The sequence below is a fragment of the Alligator mississippiensis genome, chromosome 1, assembly GCF_030867095.1.
Source record: "Alligator mississippiensis isolate rAllMis1 chromosome 1, rAllMis1, whole genome shotgun sequence".
Taxonomy (NCBI): domain Eukaryota; kingdom Metazoa; phylum Chordata; order Crocodylia; family Alligatoridae; genus Alligator; species Alligator mississippiensis.
The window spans coordinates 452,116,093-452,133,595 of NC_081824.1; the positions used below are offsets into that span (position 1 = coordinate 452,116,093).

General features: G+C 57.0%; 1 protein-coding gene across 2 annotated transcripts; it reads right to left on the reverse strand.

The window, feature by feature from the left end:
- Positions 1 to 4,722: 4,722 nt before the first annotated feature.
- Positions 4,723 to 14,831, reverse strand: LOC132248475 (zinc finger protein 154-like). 2 transcript variants are annotated; one of them, XM_059721448.1, is made up of 6 exons: positions 14,030 to 14,831; positions 13,727 to 13,937; positions 12,348 to 12,520; positions 11,038 to 11,164; positions 10,315 to 10,431; positions 4,723 to 7,727 (listed from the first exon to the last, which is right to left on the reverse strand). In XM_059721448.1, exons 1-6 carry the CDS (start codon positions 14,129 to 14,131, stop codon positions 6,439 to 6,441), a joined length of 2,019 nt encoding a protein of 672 aa, XP_059577431.1. In that variant the 5' UTR covers positions 14,132 to 14,831; the 3' UTR covers positions 4,723 to 6,438. The 2 variants fall into 2 exon arrangements, with proteins under 2 accessions (XP_059577431.1, XP_059577432.1); XM_059721449.1 differs by lacking the exon at positions 10,315 to 10,431.
- Positions 14,832 to 17,503: the final 2,672 nt, after the last annotated feature.

Genomic DNA, 17,503 nt, shown 5'->3' on the forward strand with positions numbered 1-17,503 from the left:
ACCCTTAAGCAAACATCCCACATTCCGAGAGATCAAACCCTAGGAGACTTTTAAAAGATTGGAAATAAAAGTCAACTCAATGACATGGAAATTCCGCAAAGTAATTAAAATGGTCAAGAAAAGAAACTGATTACCAAGCAAAAGAATCTGTTAAGTAAGATCCAAGCCCAAATTTGGGAGTAATGACAGGTTTGGGTAGGAGGAGCCCAGGACGGCAACTCGCTCAATAAAAATTGTAACCTACTGTCCCAATTTGGAGGTAACCTCACTTGCAGAACATCGAAGGAAGAATCGCAAGTGTGGGCCGGATCAGACTGATCACCTGAACAACCCTCTCTGTGAACACGAAGCTGCAGAGCACCCGAAAGGGACTGAAAGAAGGGGACTTGTTCCTATCACTGCTAAGACCAACCCTAAAACCAGAACTAAAGAATGAAGGTATACCTGGGGATTTGGTTTCTCGGAATTCTAGGATTGTAAGTATATTATGAAAAATAATAGTATTGATTCAAATTTAACTTTGAGTTGTAATTGTAGTTGTTTTTGTAATACTAATTCTTATAGCATTCTTTGGGAAGGAAGTGCATTTGGAGCATTGTTTCTGATATATGTAGTTATTGTGTTCTTAATGTTTGTGGTATGTCTTAAAGCTAAGCAGTGTTATATGTGTAGCAAAGAAATTTAAAATAAAATTGTGTTGTATGAATTAAGAGTGTAATCATTGTGAAATCGTGCAAGTAGCTAAAAATTTCCCCAGCCAGTGCATCAAACGAATCAGTAAGTTGTGTGGGATTTTCTCTATCCCATAACCCACTAGAGACAAGCAGCACCGGGACCCAAAGCTGCTGGTGCTAAGGGGCGCGGGGGCTGGGGCTGGGCTGGGGCTGGCTGCAGCGCTGGGCTTCCCCTCTTGCAGGGAGCAGGACTGAACCCAGGACTGTGCTGGGGAGCTGCCACATGGTACCCAGGCCCAGGAGGCCCTTGCCCAGCTGCTGGGCGCTGCCTCCCAGGGCAGCAGGGGAGAGGCCCCCCTGCCATGGGGGTGGGCATGAGGCAGGGGCTGCCCGGCCTGGGGCTGCCCCAGGCCAGCTGTCCACAGACCATGAGGGCAGGGGATATCCAGGCCCAGCCCAGCAGAGGAGGGTCTGGGGGCTCCTGTGGGAGCAGGGGAGCTGCATGCCTCACACCGACCTGCCAGAGCCCAGGGGCAGGGCACGGACCCCTCCCACCACAGGGCCCCCTGCTTGTGCCTCCGATGTGTCTGCTCCACATCCACGTGCCATCTTCCCCTCACCAGAGCACACACCTTCTCTCCCCCAGGCCTGGACTCCCCTGCCCCTTGCACACCCAGAGCACACAACTTCTCTTCCCCAGGCCCAAACCCCTTGCCCCTTGCACGTGCAGAGCACACACCTTGTCTCCCCCAGTCCTGGACTCCTCTACCCCTTGCACATGCAGAGCACACACCTTCTCTTCTCCACACCTGGACTCCCCTGCCCCTTGCACACCCCTCCACATGAGCACGGAGCCCTCCTCCCCCTCTCCAGCCTCAGTTTTCCCAGCAGCAGGGGGTGGTGCCCGCCCAGTGGGGCTTGCACTGGGGGCAGCAGGAGCAGGCGAAGCTGGCAGCCTGGTGCCCAACCCCTGCCCCCTCCCTCAGCTCCCCTTCCCCTCCCTCAGCCCCACTGTCCAGTTGCACCCACCCAGGGACAAGTTGTGGGAGAGGGGGTGAGTGTGCACCTGCCCAACCTGCATGTGGGTGTGCATGTGGGTGTGCTTGCCCTCCTGCATGGGGGGTGTGTGCCCATCCTGCTGCACAGGTGTGTGCACGTGTGTGCCTTCCTGCATGGGGTGTATGCATGCACACATGCATCCCTTTCTGCACAGGGTGTGCGTGTGTTTATATGCCCACCCTCCTGCATAGGGGGTGGGGTGCACACTGTATGGCATCATGAGGTGAGCGTGTGCACACCCTTCCCGGAGTGCTGGACGTGGTGAGCAGGGGCAGAGAGGGGGAGCAGGGCCAGTTGTCCCCTGTAGTGGGGCATGGTTTCTACCTGGCAGCTCCTGAGTTCATTCCCACCCCCCTGCAGCTCCAGCAGGGCACTACCAGCCCATTCCTCCTCCTCTTTAGCCTCAGTTTCCCCTGCTGCAGCAGGAGACCACTGCTCCTAGTCCCGTCCCTGACATTCACGGAGAAATGCCCGTCTCCATCTGCGCTGTTGTTGCCCCAAGACTGGGGTCAAACCCCACTCAGTCTTCTCTTCTCCAGACTCAATCACCTGAGCTCTTCCAGCCTCTCCCCCTGCCTCCCAGGCCCCTCATCCTTTGGGTCCCTCTTTGCTGGCCTCTGTCCAACCTGCCCACCTCCTCCTGGAAGTGTGGGGTCCCGAACCAGACACAGGAAGGAGACCTGGAAGTGATTGTGGAGAGTTCAATAAGAGCATCAGCTCCATGCCTAGCAACCATGAAGAAAACAATGGAAAATGTGAGGGCTGATGAGGAAGAGAATTGTGAACAAGATTGAAAGCATCATGATAACCCTTTATGAATCCATGGTGCACCCACACCTCGAATCCTGTGCCCAGGTCTGGTCCCTGCATGTCTGGCAGGATCTAGGGGGACTTGAGCAGGTCCAGAGAACAACGGTACAGAGGGCCTTCCCTATGAACAGAGACTAACAGAGCCCCAGGTCTGCTCAGGTTGGTGTCCCCCAAGGTGCCGTTCTCGGACCTGTACTGTTTAATGTCTTCTTAGACGATCTGGACACTGGTGTCAAAAGACTGGCCGAGTTTGCTGACAACACCAAACTTTGGGGAAGAGTGTCTGCACTTGAGGACAGGCTGGTGATCCAGGCTGATCTTGACAGTCTTGCAAGGTGGGCAGAGGAAAACCTGCTGGCATTCAAAATGGGCAAATGCAAGGTGTTCCACCTCCGGAATAAAAACTTGCATCACGCTTACAGGCTCAGCAATGCTACACGCACTAGCACCATGACCAAAAGAGACTTGGGGATTATGACTGACCGCAAGATGAATATAAGCCGCCAATGCGATACCACAGCCGGCAAAGCAAATAAAACTCTGGCTTCCATCTACTGATGCATCTCAAGCAAGACCCAAGAAGTCATCCTCCTGCTGTACTTGGCCTTGGTGAGGCTGCAGCTGGAGTAGTGCATCCAATTCTGGGGTCCACAATTTAGGAAGGACATGGAGAAATTTGGAAAGAAGAGAGCCACATGCATGATCTGAGGGCAGAGAACAGGCCTTATGAAGAGAGGGTCCGAGCTATGGGACTCTGAGATCGGCGGTACACCCTCTGTGAAAAGCACTGCTGATGCTGCTGGCAGTGCGTGCAGGCTGTTGCTGCTTGCCACCCCCTCCATCGCCACCATCACCTCTGGCAGCATCTGCAGGCAGTCCCTGATCACCATTGGCCACCACCACTGCTGACCACCAATGTTCATTCCCTCTCGCCCCACACTGCCAACACCACTGTGGTTGCCTGCGGGAGCTCCCCGCTCACTGCCACCACCCCAGGGGATGACAAGGTCCAACAGTCACAAACTCCTGCAAGACTGTTTTAGGGTGGCATAAGGAAAAACTTCTTCACTGTCCGAGCCCCCAAGGCCTGGAATAGGCTCCCCCAGACGTGGTGCAATCACCTACTCTGGACACTTTCAAGAAACATTTCTCTTGCTGGGATCCTTTGACCCTAGCTGACTTCTTGCCCCGGGGCAGGGGGCTGAACCCAGTGTCTTATGAGGTCCCTTCCAGCCCTAATGTCTATGCAATTACTTCTATGAAAGGTTCTGCTTTCGGTCCGCAGTTTGCCAGTCCGCAGTCTAAAATGGTTGGGAGCCACAGCTCTAGGAGACGTTCTCATCATGGAAATCCTAGAACAGAGGGGCTGAGGGGGCCTGCAGAGGTCACCTCCACTCCAGTCGCTGCCTGAGTCAGCATTAGCCCTGTCCAAACCAGCCCAGACAAACCCATCATTGAACTTCTAAGCCAAACTGCCACAAGCCTGACACAGTAGCAGACATCGCACCTGATCCTGCCCCAGGAAAAGCAGGGGGCCATGGTGCTCATCCTCTGGATGCTGTGACAGGTTGTTAATCTACACTCCAGGGATCCCAGGCAGAGGCCGGGATCACACTATAAAGGCAGGCAAAGCTCCCCAGTTTGTACTGGTCTGACCAGGGGGCTCAGACACATCCTGGTGCTCAGGAGGCATCCCTGGGATGGAGCCAGGCCAGCCTGGAGATCCCCCAGGGCTGCAGGGAGGGTGGTCACCGGTTGGGCTTGGGCTTTTTTGGGCACAGGATGGGGAGTTTAAGTAGAAGGAGAGAGAGGAAGAAATGGAGGTCCACCCATCCCCCTACCCCATGACAGCCCACCCCATACCTGCCCCAGGTGAGCAGACACCCCCATAGCACCCTGGAAAATGCTGGAAAATGGCGGTATAGCACCCTCTGTCCCATTACAGCCCCTATCACACCTGCCCCAGGTAAGTGTGGACCCCCCAGTCTCCCCAGTAGGTGTGCCTCATACATACCACAGGTGGAGTTGTGCCCCCCCCAATGATGATGCCCCCTGCAGGGCAATGAGGTATCACCCCTACCTACCCCGGCTCCCTTGACACCTGCCCCAGGTGAACACAGATCTCACCCTTGCAGCACTCACTGCAGAAGCTTGAGGGCATTACCACCCCCCCCGCCCCGCCCCTACACATCAAGTGCAATATAACCTCCTCGACCTGGCTCTGGATGTGCACTCACCTCTGCAGTGCTCCCTGCAGCGGGCGTGAGGGTGTAACACCCCCTGCCAGCTACCACAGCCCCTGGGTCTGGGACAGACACCAGCATCTGCGTCAGGTCAGTGCAGTCCCTCCCCCACCCCCCTGCATCCGGTGCCCCTTGCCCTGCAGGGCATGGCAGTAATGACCCCAGCTCCAGCCCTGCGCCTGACTCTGCAGGGGCAGGTGGTGCAACCCACCAACCCCCACAGGGGACAAACTCAGCCTGATTCCCCCATGCTTGGCTGGACAGCTGTGCCCAATGCCCCACCCCAGGCCCAGCACACACCACCGGTCCTGACTCTAATACCTGCCCCAGCATTACATGTTGCAGGCATGCTGGCAGGGGTGCTGTCACTGTTGTGGAAAACCTGCTCTCCCAAGGGTGGGGAGACACCCCACTGGAGCTGGCACCATGCACAGACTACCCCCCACTCCTCCCGTCACCTCCATGGTGCAGATGGGTGGTTGTGGTGGGTGAGGGCAAGAACAGGTCAGACGGTGCTGGCTTGGGGCACCTGTTGAGCCACTGGCCAGTTGCTCGCCCAGACTTGCTCACGCTGTGGTGCTGGCTCACCCAGCTCTGCGTCCTGCTGTGGGAAGAGGGCAAAAGGGGTGGGAGCAGCCAGTCAGGAAGCAGCAGGGTGGGTAGATCAGACCTCTTGCTCCCAAGGGTTAGCAACGATCTCTGGATTGTGGTGAATCATTTAGAAAGGGAAGGGGCTGGGAAGTCACAGAGAGATCTGCCCTGGAAAGGATTGCGCGCCTGGGTCTGTTCCCATTGCACAGCTCCAGAGAGGACACAGAGATCAACCACAGGGGTGGTATGCTCAGTTCTGGGGCTTTAGTAGCAGGGAATGCATGAGAGAGAATACAATGAAGGGGAGGAGGGCAGGGGAGCAGCACACACCCTGTGGTGCACAGCTCTGCAGAGGCTGAAAAGCAAAACAGGCCAAAAAGGCTCCAGGAGTGGCAGAAGCAACTCCTTGCAGAGCCCACTGGGCATGGGCAGGTCTGGGAGAGGGGAGATGTGGTGGTGAGGAAAGGTGAGGTCAGGGAGGAGGGTAGGGAATGCTTCCCCAGCCATAAATGCACTCCTCCCTGCAACTCAGGGGCTCATATACCAGAACCCCTGGACTGGGAGGAAGGAGAAAGCTGGGAGGCAGCCAAGAAAAGTCCCCGGGTGTCACTTGAAGTCAGCTGTCTGGGGGAGGGCACCCTAGCATGAAGGCACTTCTTCCCCTGGGAGTACTTTTAGAGAATGATGGGGAATGCACAGGCTCCAAGGTTGATGCAAAGATCATCTCCTCCTCACCCCACATCGGGGCTGACCTCTGTCTGAGGTGTTTCCTCTTAACACCCCCCCGCTGACAATCGTACCTTGGGGGCCAGCCTCTGGGCTCTGGACTCCCACTGTACCCTACAAGGGACAAAGCCTGGGGGAACTCTTTCTGCAGTCCACCAGCATGAGGGTGCTTGTCTGAATGCGGCCACTGGTGGGTGCTGAGCAGGCAGACATCTCCAAGCCCTTCCTGCACTGCTGGCAGAATTAGGGATGCTTCTGAGTGTGGATGGGTGGGAGAGATGGGTGAAGCCTTTCCAATACTCAGAGCACCCATGTAGCTTCTCCCCTGTGTAGACTCACTGGTGTTCAAAACAGGCTGGAGGAGTAGGTGAAGCTCTTCCTACACTAAAAGCAACGATGTGGCTTCTCCCTTTGTGGATGCGCTGGTGATGGGCCAGGTAGGAGGACCGAGTGAAGCTCTTCCCACAGTCAGAGCACAGATATGGCTTCTCCCCGGTGTGGATGCGCTGGTGCCGGGCCAGGGTGGAGGACTGGGTGAAACTCTTCCCACACACAGAGCACTGATGTGGCTTCTCTCCTGTGTGGATGCGCTGGTGCCGGGCCAGGCAGAAGGGGATGCTGAAACTCTTCCCACACTCAGAGCACTGATATGGCGTCTCCCCTGTGTAGACATGTTGGTGCTTGGCCAGGTGGGAGTGGTAGGTGAAGCTCTTCCCACGCTCAGAGCACTGATATGGCTTCTCCCCTGTGTGCATGCACCTCTGCTTGGTCAGGCTGGAGAGCTGCCTGAAGCTCTTCCCACGTTTCGTGCAGCAGTGTGGCTGCTGCCCCCTCTGCACACACTGGTGGTACAACAGGCCTTGCCAGCTGATGAAGTTCTTCCTGCACTTGGTGCAGCGGTGTGCCTTCCTTCCCAAGTGCATCCGACGGTGCTGAACCAGGGAGAAGAAATGGGTGAAGGTCTTACCACATGTGACACAGCGGTACTGACACTTCTTCCTGTGCACATCCTGGGTTTTGAACAGCCCCAAGCTGCGCACAAAGCTCTTCCCCCTTTTGGTGAAGCGGTGGGGGAGCTGTCCAGAATGGATCTGGCGGTGAGCAGCCAGGGTCGAGAGGCAGGTGAAACTCTTCCCACACTTGGCACATACATGGGGCTTCTCCCCAGAGTGCCTTATCTTGTGCAGAGTCAGGAGTGAGGGGCAGCTAAAACTTTCCCTGCACTGAGGGCAGGGGTGGCCTCTCCCCCTGGGCTTAGTAGTGAGTTCTTGCTTCCCTTTGAGGCCCCCCATACTGACTTGGTTTGCATCTAGTCTCTCTCTGCAGTGGACCTTTGCTTTCTGCCTCTTCAGGTGTCTCAGCATGACATATTCTTCCCTGCACCTTGGGCTTTTTCTGGCTTCTTTCCCTTCTTCACTCCAATGCCCAACTAGAGATGGGACCGCATTCATTGCTACAGTCTCCTGCTTCTGGGGCATCCCCTGATCCTTGTGCCATTGGTCCTTCGTTGGGCTCAGGGAATCCACCTCACCCATACTCCCCAGGGAAGCCCAGGCTGGCTCCAGCTTTCCAGGCCCTTCCTCAGGAGCCTGCTCCTCACTTCTGCTCAGCAACCAGGCATGTCCTGCATGGGAGGAAGAAACACCAAATTACTTCCTGCCCTGCTGCCAGACTCTCAAAGTGTCTGGGCCAGCTCCCAGCCCCATCACCTCATGCCCTGCTCCAAGAAACGTGTGGGACATGTATGCTAAGGACAGTACCTGAATAGGATCGTGTTTTAACAGGCTGAGGATGAGACCAGGAGGATCTGCTATGAATAAAACTGAGGCTCTCAAAGGGCTGCTGTACCCCACAGCACTGGTGGGTCCAGGGGGAGATGACACTGAGCCCTCCACCTGACTGGGCTGACACACTCCAGAAGCCCCAGTGCTTTGGCAAGACCCATCTGCAATGCTTGCCCTTGATCTCTGGCAGTCAAGAAGGCAGCATCTGGGTACAAAGGTGAACAGCCTCGGGGTGCATTTCTGGGACTTGTCACCAGCCAGGAGTGTGTGGTGAGCACTGCCTTACACTGCTTGGTAGCAAAAGCCATCATGTTTCATGCATTATCCCTCCAAGAAATGTTTTGGAAGTGGAGGATTGAGAGCTGTGGTCTCCCTTCTGGAAGGAGCAGTGATCTGCTTCCTGCCTGTTTCTGGGGCAATGTCTAATGCAGGGAATGATCTCATGAAGCTTCCCTCTGCTAATGAACCCCAGGCAGCCTCCACATCACGGGAATCTGCACTGGGACAAAGGCCTTGGCACGAACCCGCACACGGACTCTGGGCTGAGCCTCAGGCTTTGTGACACTCAGGGCTCCAGAGAGGAAACGGCACAGGGAAGAGTCTGGTACAAACAGTGGGGTATTCCCTTCCCGTCACAACATGAAATCTTCTGAATCCCACCCACTCCACTGACCCACTTCATGCAGCCTGAGACCAGGATTACACACATCCTGTGCTCCAGGTCACTCCTACCAGGAGACACCAGGGACAGCCCCAGACTCTCTCTTGTCCAACAAGAATGGCTGGGGGGCGCAAAAAACCCAGAAGTGAGAGGCTGTGCCCATGAGGGATGAAGATAACCAGGGCAGAAGAGCCTAAAGATTAGTCCTGGTTAAGTCCTGAAAACGACACCCTCCTGGGACCGGTTAGTGTGGTGGGGCTACTTGTGGCAGGGCAGTCTCTACAAAATGCCACATGTTGACACCCGAGAAAGGCAAGTTCAGAGCGCCTGAAAACCTTGGTTCCCACTGCTTTGTGGGTTACTCTTTGCTGGGAAAAGGACAGGGGGAGCCTACCCAAACAGAAAAACCCCTGGTGAAAGCCAAGAAGGGAAGTTGTGTGGCAGGGTAGACCTTGCAGCAGCCGTCACTTGAAGCAGAAAAGATTGCTAAAAAAGCAGCCTCAAGCTGCAAAGAGGGGAATCTGTGAAGGAGCTCCAGCAGGGCCAGGGCCAGCCACAGTGTCAAAAGTGATCCCATGACATGAACGTTAGGGGTTAAGCCCTTCCCTTTTTTGTCTGCATTTTCCAGGATGTGGACCAGCAGTGAATCATCAAGAAGTTCATTTGGTACAAAGAAGACTCGAGCTTCATTGTGTTATGCATAGTAATTGTCTTGCTTGCTCGGCAGTGTTTGTGTACCGTTACTGCTGTAAGTGGTTGTGGTGTTAACTATGCTAGACAATGAAATGTAAGCAGAACGTCTGGATGAGTTCTGGAATATCTGCAAAGTGGCTACAGAAAATGGTACATCCCTGGAGTATGGCCTCCGGGGCCTCAAAAATATCAGTCATGCCAAAGATCGAAAAGGGCGGACTGACTGTGTTTTTATTCTCATCCTTTTGTTGGTTTTCTTTTGACCCTTAGCATTTCTCCAGCATCTTGCAGGGCAGAGGGGCACTGGTAGTGCTCCAATGGCACAAGCAATCCATTTGAAACAACAAGGAAAGCGTTGCCCATTATATAGAAGGGACAGAATTCCCGAGAACATGTCTGGACCCCAAAAGCTCTGATCATGGGATGTTTCTCTGATCTAAAAAGCCATCTTAAATATCAAAGAAAACCATCATGTGAGTACTGGAAGAGATTAAAAAAACTTACCCATAATTATCGCTGGTGAAAACCTGTTTGGTTGGTAAGGAAGGGGAGATTAGGCAATTTGGCACGAGAAAGTTATTGAAGTAATGGACAAAGGAACGGGGTGTTGTGTGCATGCTGTTAGCCTGGGGAGTTGGGGGGCAGTCGTGTAATTTTTACTTGAACAGCGGGAAAGCCAGAAACAAATATCTCCCACACTCAGCGGAGGACACGAGGCCAGCACCACCAAAGGTTGCTGCTGTAATGTCTAAGGGAGCCACTTTTTGGGTCGTAGTACAGGAAGGACACTTGTAATAATTACTATTAAAGTTTACTTAATGTTAAATCAGCAAGGGGCCATGTCAACCCTTGGGGGTCTTTGACAAAAAGAATCCTGTTGGTAACAGTTTCCACAGTTTGAATTTTAGGGAGTGGAACAACACCTGTCTGCACACATGACAACATAAGCGATTTGAGGTCAGCACCCTGAAATGTCAGCACAGAGCAGGTCTGAAGTTTCCAGGCTCCCTTTCACCCTGGGCATGCAGCATCTGTGAGAGGGGAGTTGGGTGGAGGGAACAGCCACAATTCACCTGGCAGCAGGTCCTCCGACCTCGAGATTTCCCCACAGTCCTCATCGTCACACACCCAGAGCTGCACCTGTCCTGACTGGATGCGGCAGAGTAAGTCAGGTGTGGGACCTTGATATCCTGTTTGGCCAGTGTTGAAAGAGAGTTTATCCACTGGTACTGGATGCAGAATAAGCAACTGAAATTTGGGGAATGGAGCCAATGAACTCAAGGATTATACTAAGGACTTGAAGGACAAGGGAGGATGGACATTTAGGATGAAAGGGAAGGCACAGCATGGAGAAGAGGATGGTCTTTTTCATCCAGGCAGTGGACATATGGTCACAAGAAAGGAAACACCAGTGTAATTCCAGGCAAATGAGTGGAAATGAGTTTGGACAAGACACATTAGGCAAGAGAGGGAGGAAATCAGAATAACTGCCCAAGGAACAGCTGTTAGTGCATTTTTAGGCCCAATGAATGGCAAATGATATGAGCATGGTGAAAAGGCAAAGGGAAATCATGTTATCAAGGGGGAAGACTCCAAGGAAGGTGGCTGGATCAAATGAAGGAGGAATATATACAAGTGTGAAATGTGAGAGGTCTGATCATGGACAGAGCAGTGGGGAGCAAAGGGATTTAAGCCACCGGCCAAAAGTTCATGAGGTTGAGACTGTTAAAACCAGAGAGAAGACAACACTTCAGAGCTCACATGGCTCCAAGGCAAAGCAAGAACCAGAGCTTTACCTAGGAAAACAAGGGCTTGGTAGTTCTTCAGCATCTGGTCCCGGTAAAGCTCCTTGTCTTCCTCTTCCAGCAGCTCCCACTCCTCCCATGTGAAATACACTGCCACGTCCTCAAACGCCTCCCGGAGCTGCAGTCACAAGTGTTACAGCATCAGTATCTCCTGCCCCAGCTGCCCCCACGGCCCTGTCTGCACTCACTCTGCACTACAGTGCTTTGCAAGCTTAGCCATGACAGGAGCGGGGGTATGCTATTCAGCTGGCACATGATATGCAAGGATCCTGGTTTTGTCTGTTTAAAAACTGCAAATTCTCTCATAAGAGAAAAAATTGCTCCCAACCCATAGCCAACCCCCGCCCCATGCTGGTGCCCCACAGGCCCCTGGTCCTGCTGGTGACATCTGGTCCAGGAAGAGACAAAGGCTTGTGGCAAGACACTTTCACCTCACTGGACTTCCCAGTGCTGACCTCAGAGCAGCTGTTCTTGGACCAAACACTTCAAAACAAACCTGAACATGGAGTTGTACAACCAGAAATCATCTGGTGGCTGGGCTGTGTTAAGCACGGCCCAAACAGGGACCTTATCCAATTACGATAATTGGGACCTTATCTAATTAGGATAAATGCAAACAGGGATTCTTATCCAATTAACTAGATTCGCTGCTGTGTCCCCTTTGTGCGGGGGGGGGGGGGTCTTTACTTACATTCCCCTCTCCCAGCACTGTCCACCTTCCCACCACGCTGCCCCCCTAGACTTGGTATTCAAAAGACTCTCTCTATTTAATAGTCTGGTCTGTGCATATCCTTTAATTTCAATTTATGAAATAAGCATGGAATTGAAAAAACCTTTGCTGTGCCTCCGATTCAGTTAGTTTGTAAGCTGCAAATCCATCCTGGCTTCTGCCTCACCTCACACTAACACAGATAATCAGCAGCCAGGTGTGCTGCTCACTCATACCAAACTGATGGGCTGGGGAGACCCTGCTGGCATCAGTGGCAGAGACCCTCTGTGCTCCCCGGTCCTAGCCAGGCGGAAGAGGACTTGCTGGGCTCAGCTGTAGAGACCATTACCCCAGGCTTCCTGGTGCTGGCTGGCTGGACTCTGACCAGACCTTCCCATGCCAGCACCCCTGGCTCTGCACCCGGGAGCACGCTGCTATTAATGCCGCCTGGGGTGTTTGCAATCTCCATCACCAGAGACTCCTCACTCTTCAGGTCTCTCTGCTACCCAAACTCTTGACAGCACCCCTGGCTCCTCCTGGGCTCTGCCCAAGCTGCATTCCCACCCCCACCTGGAGCTGGTGCCCTGCTCACCTCCATGCTCTCCCCCTGCTTTGCAGGCCTGCCTTGCCCCTTCTGCAGCTGGCCTGGCCCAGGTGTCAGGGAGCTGCTCTGTCCCCGTTTCCCTGCAGAGGGTCTCTGCAGCTCCAGGTTGACAGGCCCTTCCTTGGGAGGCTGCTGATCTGCTCTGCTCAGGGTCCCAGCACCTGCGGGTGGGAAGAGTGCACAGGTTAGCCCTGAGGTGGTGGCATGGCGAAAGCCCTACTAGTATCCTGGACTGGCCTGGGATGAAAGCAGCTGGAGGCTTCAGTGTGTGGAAGAGACGGAACATGGGAGACTCATCATCCTATGGCAAGAGGCTGGAGATGAGCCCCTAGAACTGTCCCAGCGCTGGTGGTGATCACAGCACCGTGACATCGTATCGCTCCCTGGGAAAGGATCTGGAGGGATGCTGGTGCTGTGTCACGTCCACATGTCTGGTCGGGGTTGGGGGGGAAATGCAGGGCCAGCCTACTCCAGGATGCGTGAAATGCTTCCAGGGGCACCGGGAGAACAAGAGCCGCCAACCTGCTGGAGCACGGACCCATCAAACGGTTCTGGCAGAGAGATTTCTACACTGGGGGACAAGGCTTCCTGCCACTGGAAAGGGGAGACCCACCACTCCTCCTCACCTTGCCTGGGGAAGGGCCTGGTCTGGCGCACCCGCCTGGGGACCCTCCACATGCCGACAGCTCCCAGGGCTCCCCTGTCCCAGGGATCTGCAGCAGGACAGAGGCCTGGGTTAACTGCACCTGGACCAGCCAGAGGCCACTGGGGACTCTCATTTCCTCATCACCTGCACCAGCCTCTTATTGATTGATATTATTACAACACTGATCTTAGAACAGCAATTAGATCACTGATTGTGACCGTGGCAGCACGGCAAGAGCCAGTCATGTAAAGCATCTTTCTGTGAGGAGCGATGCAGGCAGTGAGAAAGTTCTTGGGCCTTGGACCACCCATAGAGACCAGAGCCCTGTCCCACCCCAGCCACACAGTTACCAACTTTGCAGCCCTGTCCCAGGCAGGGGCAGGCATTGGAGTCTCTCACCCCAACAGCAGGACAGTCGCTCAGGCTCCTAACTGCAAGCCAGGACTTCATCCCGCATCTCACCTGCCCCTGGCTCCTTGGAGTCATTCAAGAGCCACCAGCTACTGTCCGCTCTGCTCCGCTCGCTGTCCCCGCTTGCAGCACTTGTTTGGAGCCTGCATCCTCACTCCCGTCCCTGTTTTCTATTTAGTTGTCCCCCAAAATCAACTGGCATAAACCCAGTAGCCAACACTAATAATAGCGGGGGGTGGAGGAAGGTAACTGTTGCTCTTTAGGTGTTGAGCCCACGTTAATCTTGCACATCAAAAAGGCTGGTAAGGACCTGGCTCCAGGTTAAGTGGAGGCTCCTCTTTGGCGACATGAGGCAGCTCGTCCTCGGGCCCTGGGGTTTCTCTCTCTCCTGCCTCCGCCAGAGGCCTGTCCTCACAATGAGCCTTTGGCTGCTGCACCCAGGAATCACCAGGCTCCAGCAGAGCCCCAGTGGGCTGCATCTCGTCTGAGGACACCTCCTCGACCTTCACATGCACTGTGACCTGGGGACGAGATAAATGTGTCACTGGGGAGCTGGGAAGCAACATTCCCCAGACACGTGGAAATACAAATGGCACCAACCAAACGCTCTCACCTGGAGCTTCTCGTCCTCCACCTGTACCAGCTGAAACCCCTCGGCCAGGGCCACAGCCTGAGTGCAGGTCGCCACGCGGGACCTGCGCACCCAGCTCTGCATGTCCTGGGGCAGGATGGCCAGCAACTGTTCCAGCACCACCAGCTCCAGGATCTGCTCCTTGCTGCAGCTCTGGGGCTCCAGCCAGCGCCGGCAGAGCTCCCACAGGCGGCTGCAAATCTTCCTTGGGCCTTCGGCTTCCCGGTAGCGAAGGCCGTGGAAGAGCTGGCGCGCCAGGGCTCTGGGGTGGGGAGCTCATCCTGCAGTGCCAGCTGTGGGGTCGTGGAGAGCAGCTTGGCCTCACAAGGGGGCTGCATGGCCTGCATTGTGTCCTGCCCCCAAATCTCTCTGTGCTGGACCAGCTCTGGTCTGGACGACACGAGGGACTTCTGCACCCTCAGCCCCTGGCTGCAGACCTCCTGGGCCCTGCTCCTCCAGCTCCTGCTGCGAAGGGAAGGCGCGCAGCTGCCACGGGCTGCAGCGCAGCAGCCACGTCTCCCCAGGAGGGATCTCACCCAGCCGGGGCCTTGGCTCTCGCTCTCTGTACACTCGTGCACGGCGCCTGTGGGAAAGGAGACAGTAGAAATCTGACCATGGATCCGAGACCCGGGACCGTAACCCTGGCCCAGCTTGAGGTTTACCCAGCCCTGATGCTCCCGACCACCCCACTCGGAGCAGTCTTGGAGCCCTCCCCACTTCCCCTCCAGCCCCAGCGCAGGATGCGGGCACCGGGCTGGCTGGAGAAATGGCACCGCCGCAGCTCTCCACCCCTTCCCCAGCCCAACAGCTGCTCCCTCCCCCCAGCCCTGCACTTAGGGTGACCCCCGCTCCCTGGCTGGATGGGACAGTGCCCAAATAGGAACCTCAAATCCTGGTCCTGGGCTGCATAACCCGGGACAGCATTTGTCCAAATTCACAGTGTCTAGAGGGGTTGGGAAACCGTGGGTTTCCCTTTGCAGGCGGGCAGCATTCAGGCGTGCAAGAGGGACACAGGGGGCACCAGGCACACGGACACACGCGCGCACACGCGCGCGCGCGCGGCCGTGAATCCGGTGGGGAAGGCTGGAGAGCAGCTCCCTGCAGGTACATTTGTGGGAGGGGGAAGAGGTCTTGGGGGGCGGAGTGGGGTGGCCGGAGGCCCCGGGGGGAGGGGAGGAGTGGGGAGGGGGCGATGGAGCGCCGGGCAGGTCCGCTGGGGGGAGGGACGCGCCAGCCCAGCTCTCTGTGCAGCCTGTGCGCGCGTGCGTGCGTGAGTGCGCGGGCGGCTCCGCCCGCCAGCACTGCCGCCCCCCCCACCCGGCTCTGGGGTCAAGACAGCCCAGGCGGACCGTGTGCGACCCCCTCCCCGCGGGACCCAGCATCGACCCGCCGCGCCCACGGCCCGCACCGACCCGCTCCGCCCGCCGGCTGCCGACACCTGGCACCTGCACCTGGGACCGCACCGCCAGCCACCCCGCCCCTCGGGCAGGCAGCAGCCAATCGCCGCCTCTCGTTTCCCGGGGGGCGGGACACGCAGCGGGGCCGGCCAATGACAAGAAGGCGCCCGGCGCCCGCCCCGCCCCCTCAACACGAAGAAGTTCAGTTACTTTATCATGTTTGGCGGCCGGAAAGCCGCGCCCCCCCTCCCCCCGAGCGAGGCGGCGCCGGGCAGCACGTGCCAGCCCGGATCTCCGCGCGGGGGCGGGGAGCGGGGGCGGGCAGGGCCTCTGGTGCTCCGCACCGCAAGGCCCCCGCTCCTCACTTGCCCCTTAGCACTGCCCCCGCGGGCCGGGCCGGGCTCGGCGGGCGGCAGCAGCAGGAGGGACGGGACGGGACGGGACGGGAGGAACCCGCCGGGTCAGTACGTCCTGCCCCCCGCCCCGCCCCGCCGGCACTGCGGGGGAAGCCCGCGGCGGGGGGTGGGCACCTGCTCGCAGCCGAGACCGCTTCCCGGGGAGTGCCCTTCCCCGCCCGCGCTGCAAGCCCTGCCCGGCGCGCGTGGAGGCGGCGGCAGCCCGTTGGACCGCGGTAGAGACCAGCTTCAGCATCGCCCTCATCTGCATATGCAAATCGCATGTAAACGAGACCGGCGGGGGGCGTTACCCTCCGCCCGCGGGGCGCAGACACACGTGACAGCCCGGTGTGGACGCCCGCAGCCCGGACCGAGCACACGTGCGGGCTGCAAACAGCTCCCAGCCCCGCCAGCCCATGGCCGGCGGACCCCCGGGGAGGAGGAGCCCCCGTGCCCACACCGAGCCCCCTGCAGGGTGCAGGCACCTAGGAGCAGCTGGCCAGCAGCCCGGGGGGGGGGGGGGGAGAAGGGGACCTGCCTGAGACCTCACGCATTCGTTGCTGTGATGGGGACAAAAACCAAAAAACACCCAAGCAATTAGTTTACACCAGTGGAGGGGTCCAGCTTTCCACCACTCAGGGGCCAGGTAACATGCACTGGAGCAGAGCAACCCCATCCGCGATAGGATGCGAAGCCAGGAGTTAGTTCCCAACCCCCCTCCTACCCTCGTCCATCAAGGGGGAACATGGGAGTGAGAGTGCAGGTTGTCAGGCCCTGGCCCTGGCCCTGGGAGAGCACCTGTCCTGCCATACAAATGTTCGCTGCCCGGGCACAGCCGCATCTAGCTGGTGTGGGAGACATTTCCTCTGCATCACCCCCACCTCCGCATACAGGACTGTGGTTCGTGTCCCTCCCACCCTTACCTGAGGGGAAGGTGAACACCCAAATGTCAGAGTTTTCCCCTGGGGCCCTCTGGGAAGGTAGGAAAAATCATCCATGTCCTCAGGCATCTTGAACCTTCGAGCCTGGAAAGGAGCCCGTCATCTGCAGCCCTGGTTGAGGACGAGGGTTTGGTGGATCTGGTTGTCCTGTCACTCTTGGGGCAGACCCCAGGGGCCCAGGTGGAGGTGGGAGTGAGAGGGAAAAGCCTCCTGCCCCTCAGGCACCAGAGACCTCCCCGCAGAGCCCACTACAGCCCCTAGCCAGCCACAGCCCTCTGCCCCGCTGGGATGGGGCCATAAAGGGCCCAGTTTTCCCCCCACAGGGTGCATCTACACAAGTGAGGAGAGTGCTGGAGTCGAAGACCTTGCCCTGGTCGGGTTTGGCCCTCAGGTCGCCGGCGTACTTGTTGCGGACGGCATCCTTCAGGAACCTCTCCAGGAAGGTCCTTGTGCAGGGCGTCACAGGGTCGGCCTACGGGGCTGGTTGCGAGGAGACTCCCAACTCCGGGCTCCTTGCTCCAGGTCCAGGCACAGCCGATGCATTTCCCAAGGCGGCGCGTGGCCTTGCAGGCTTGGATCCACAGCGAGGCAAAGTCCCGCCATCTCTACTGAACTTGCCCTCCAGCGAGCCGCTGAGGAAGGTGGCCAAGTCACATCCAGTCGGCTGCCTCCCGATCCCCTCGTAGGCAGCCTCTGAGGGCGCTGGCAGCGATGGTACTTACC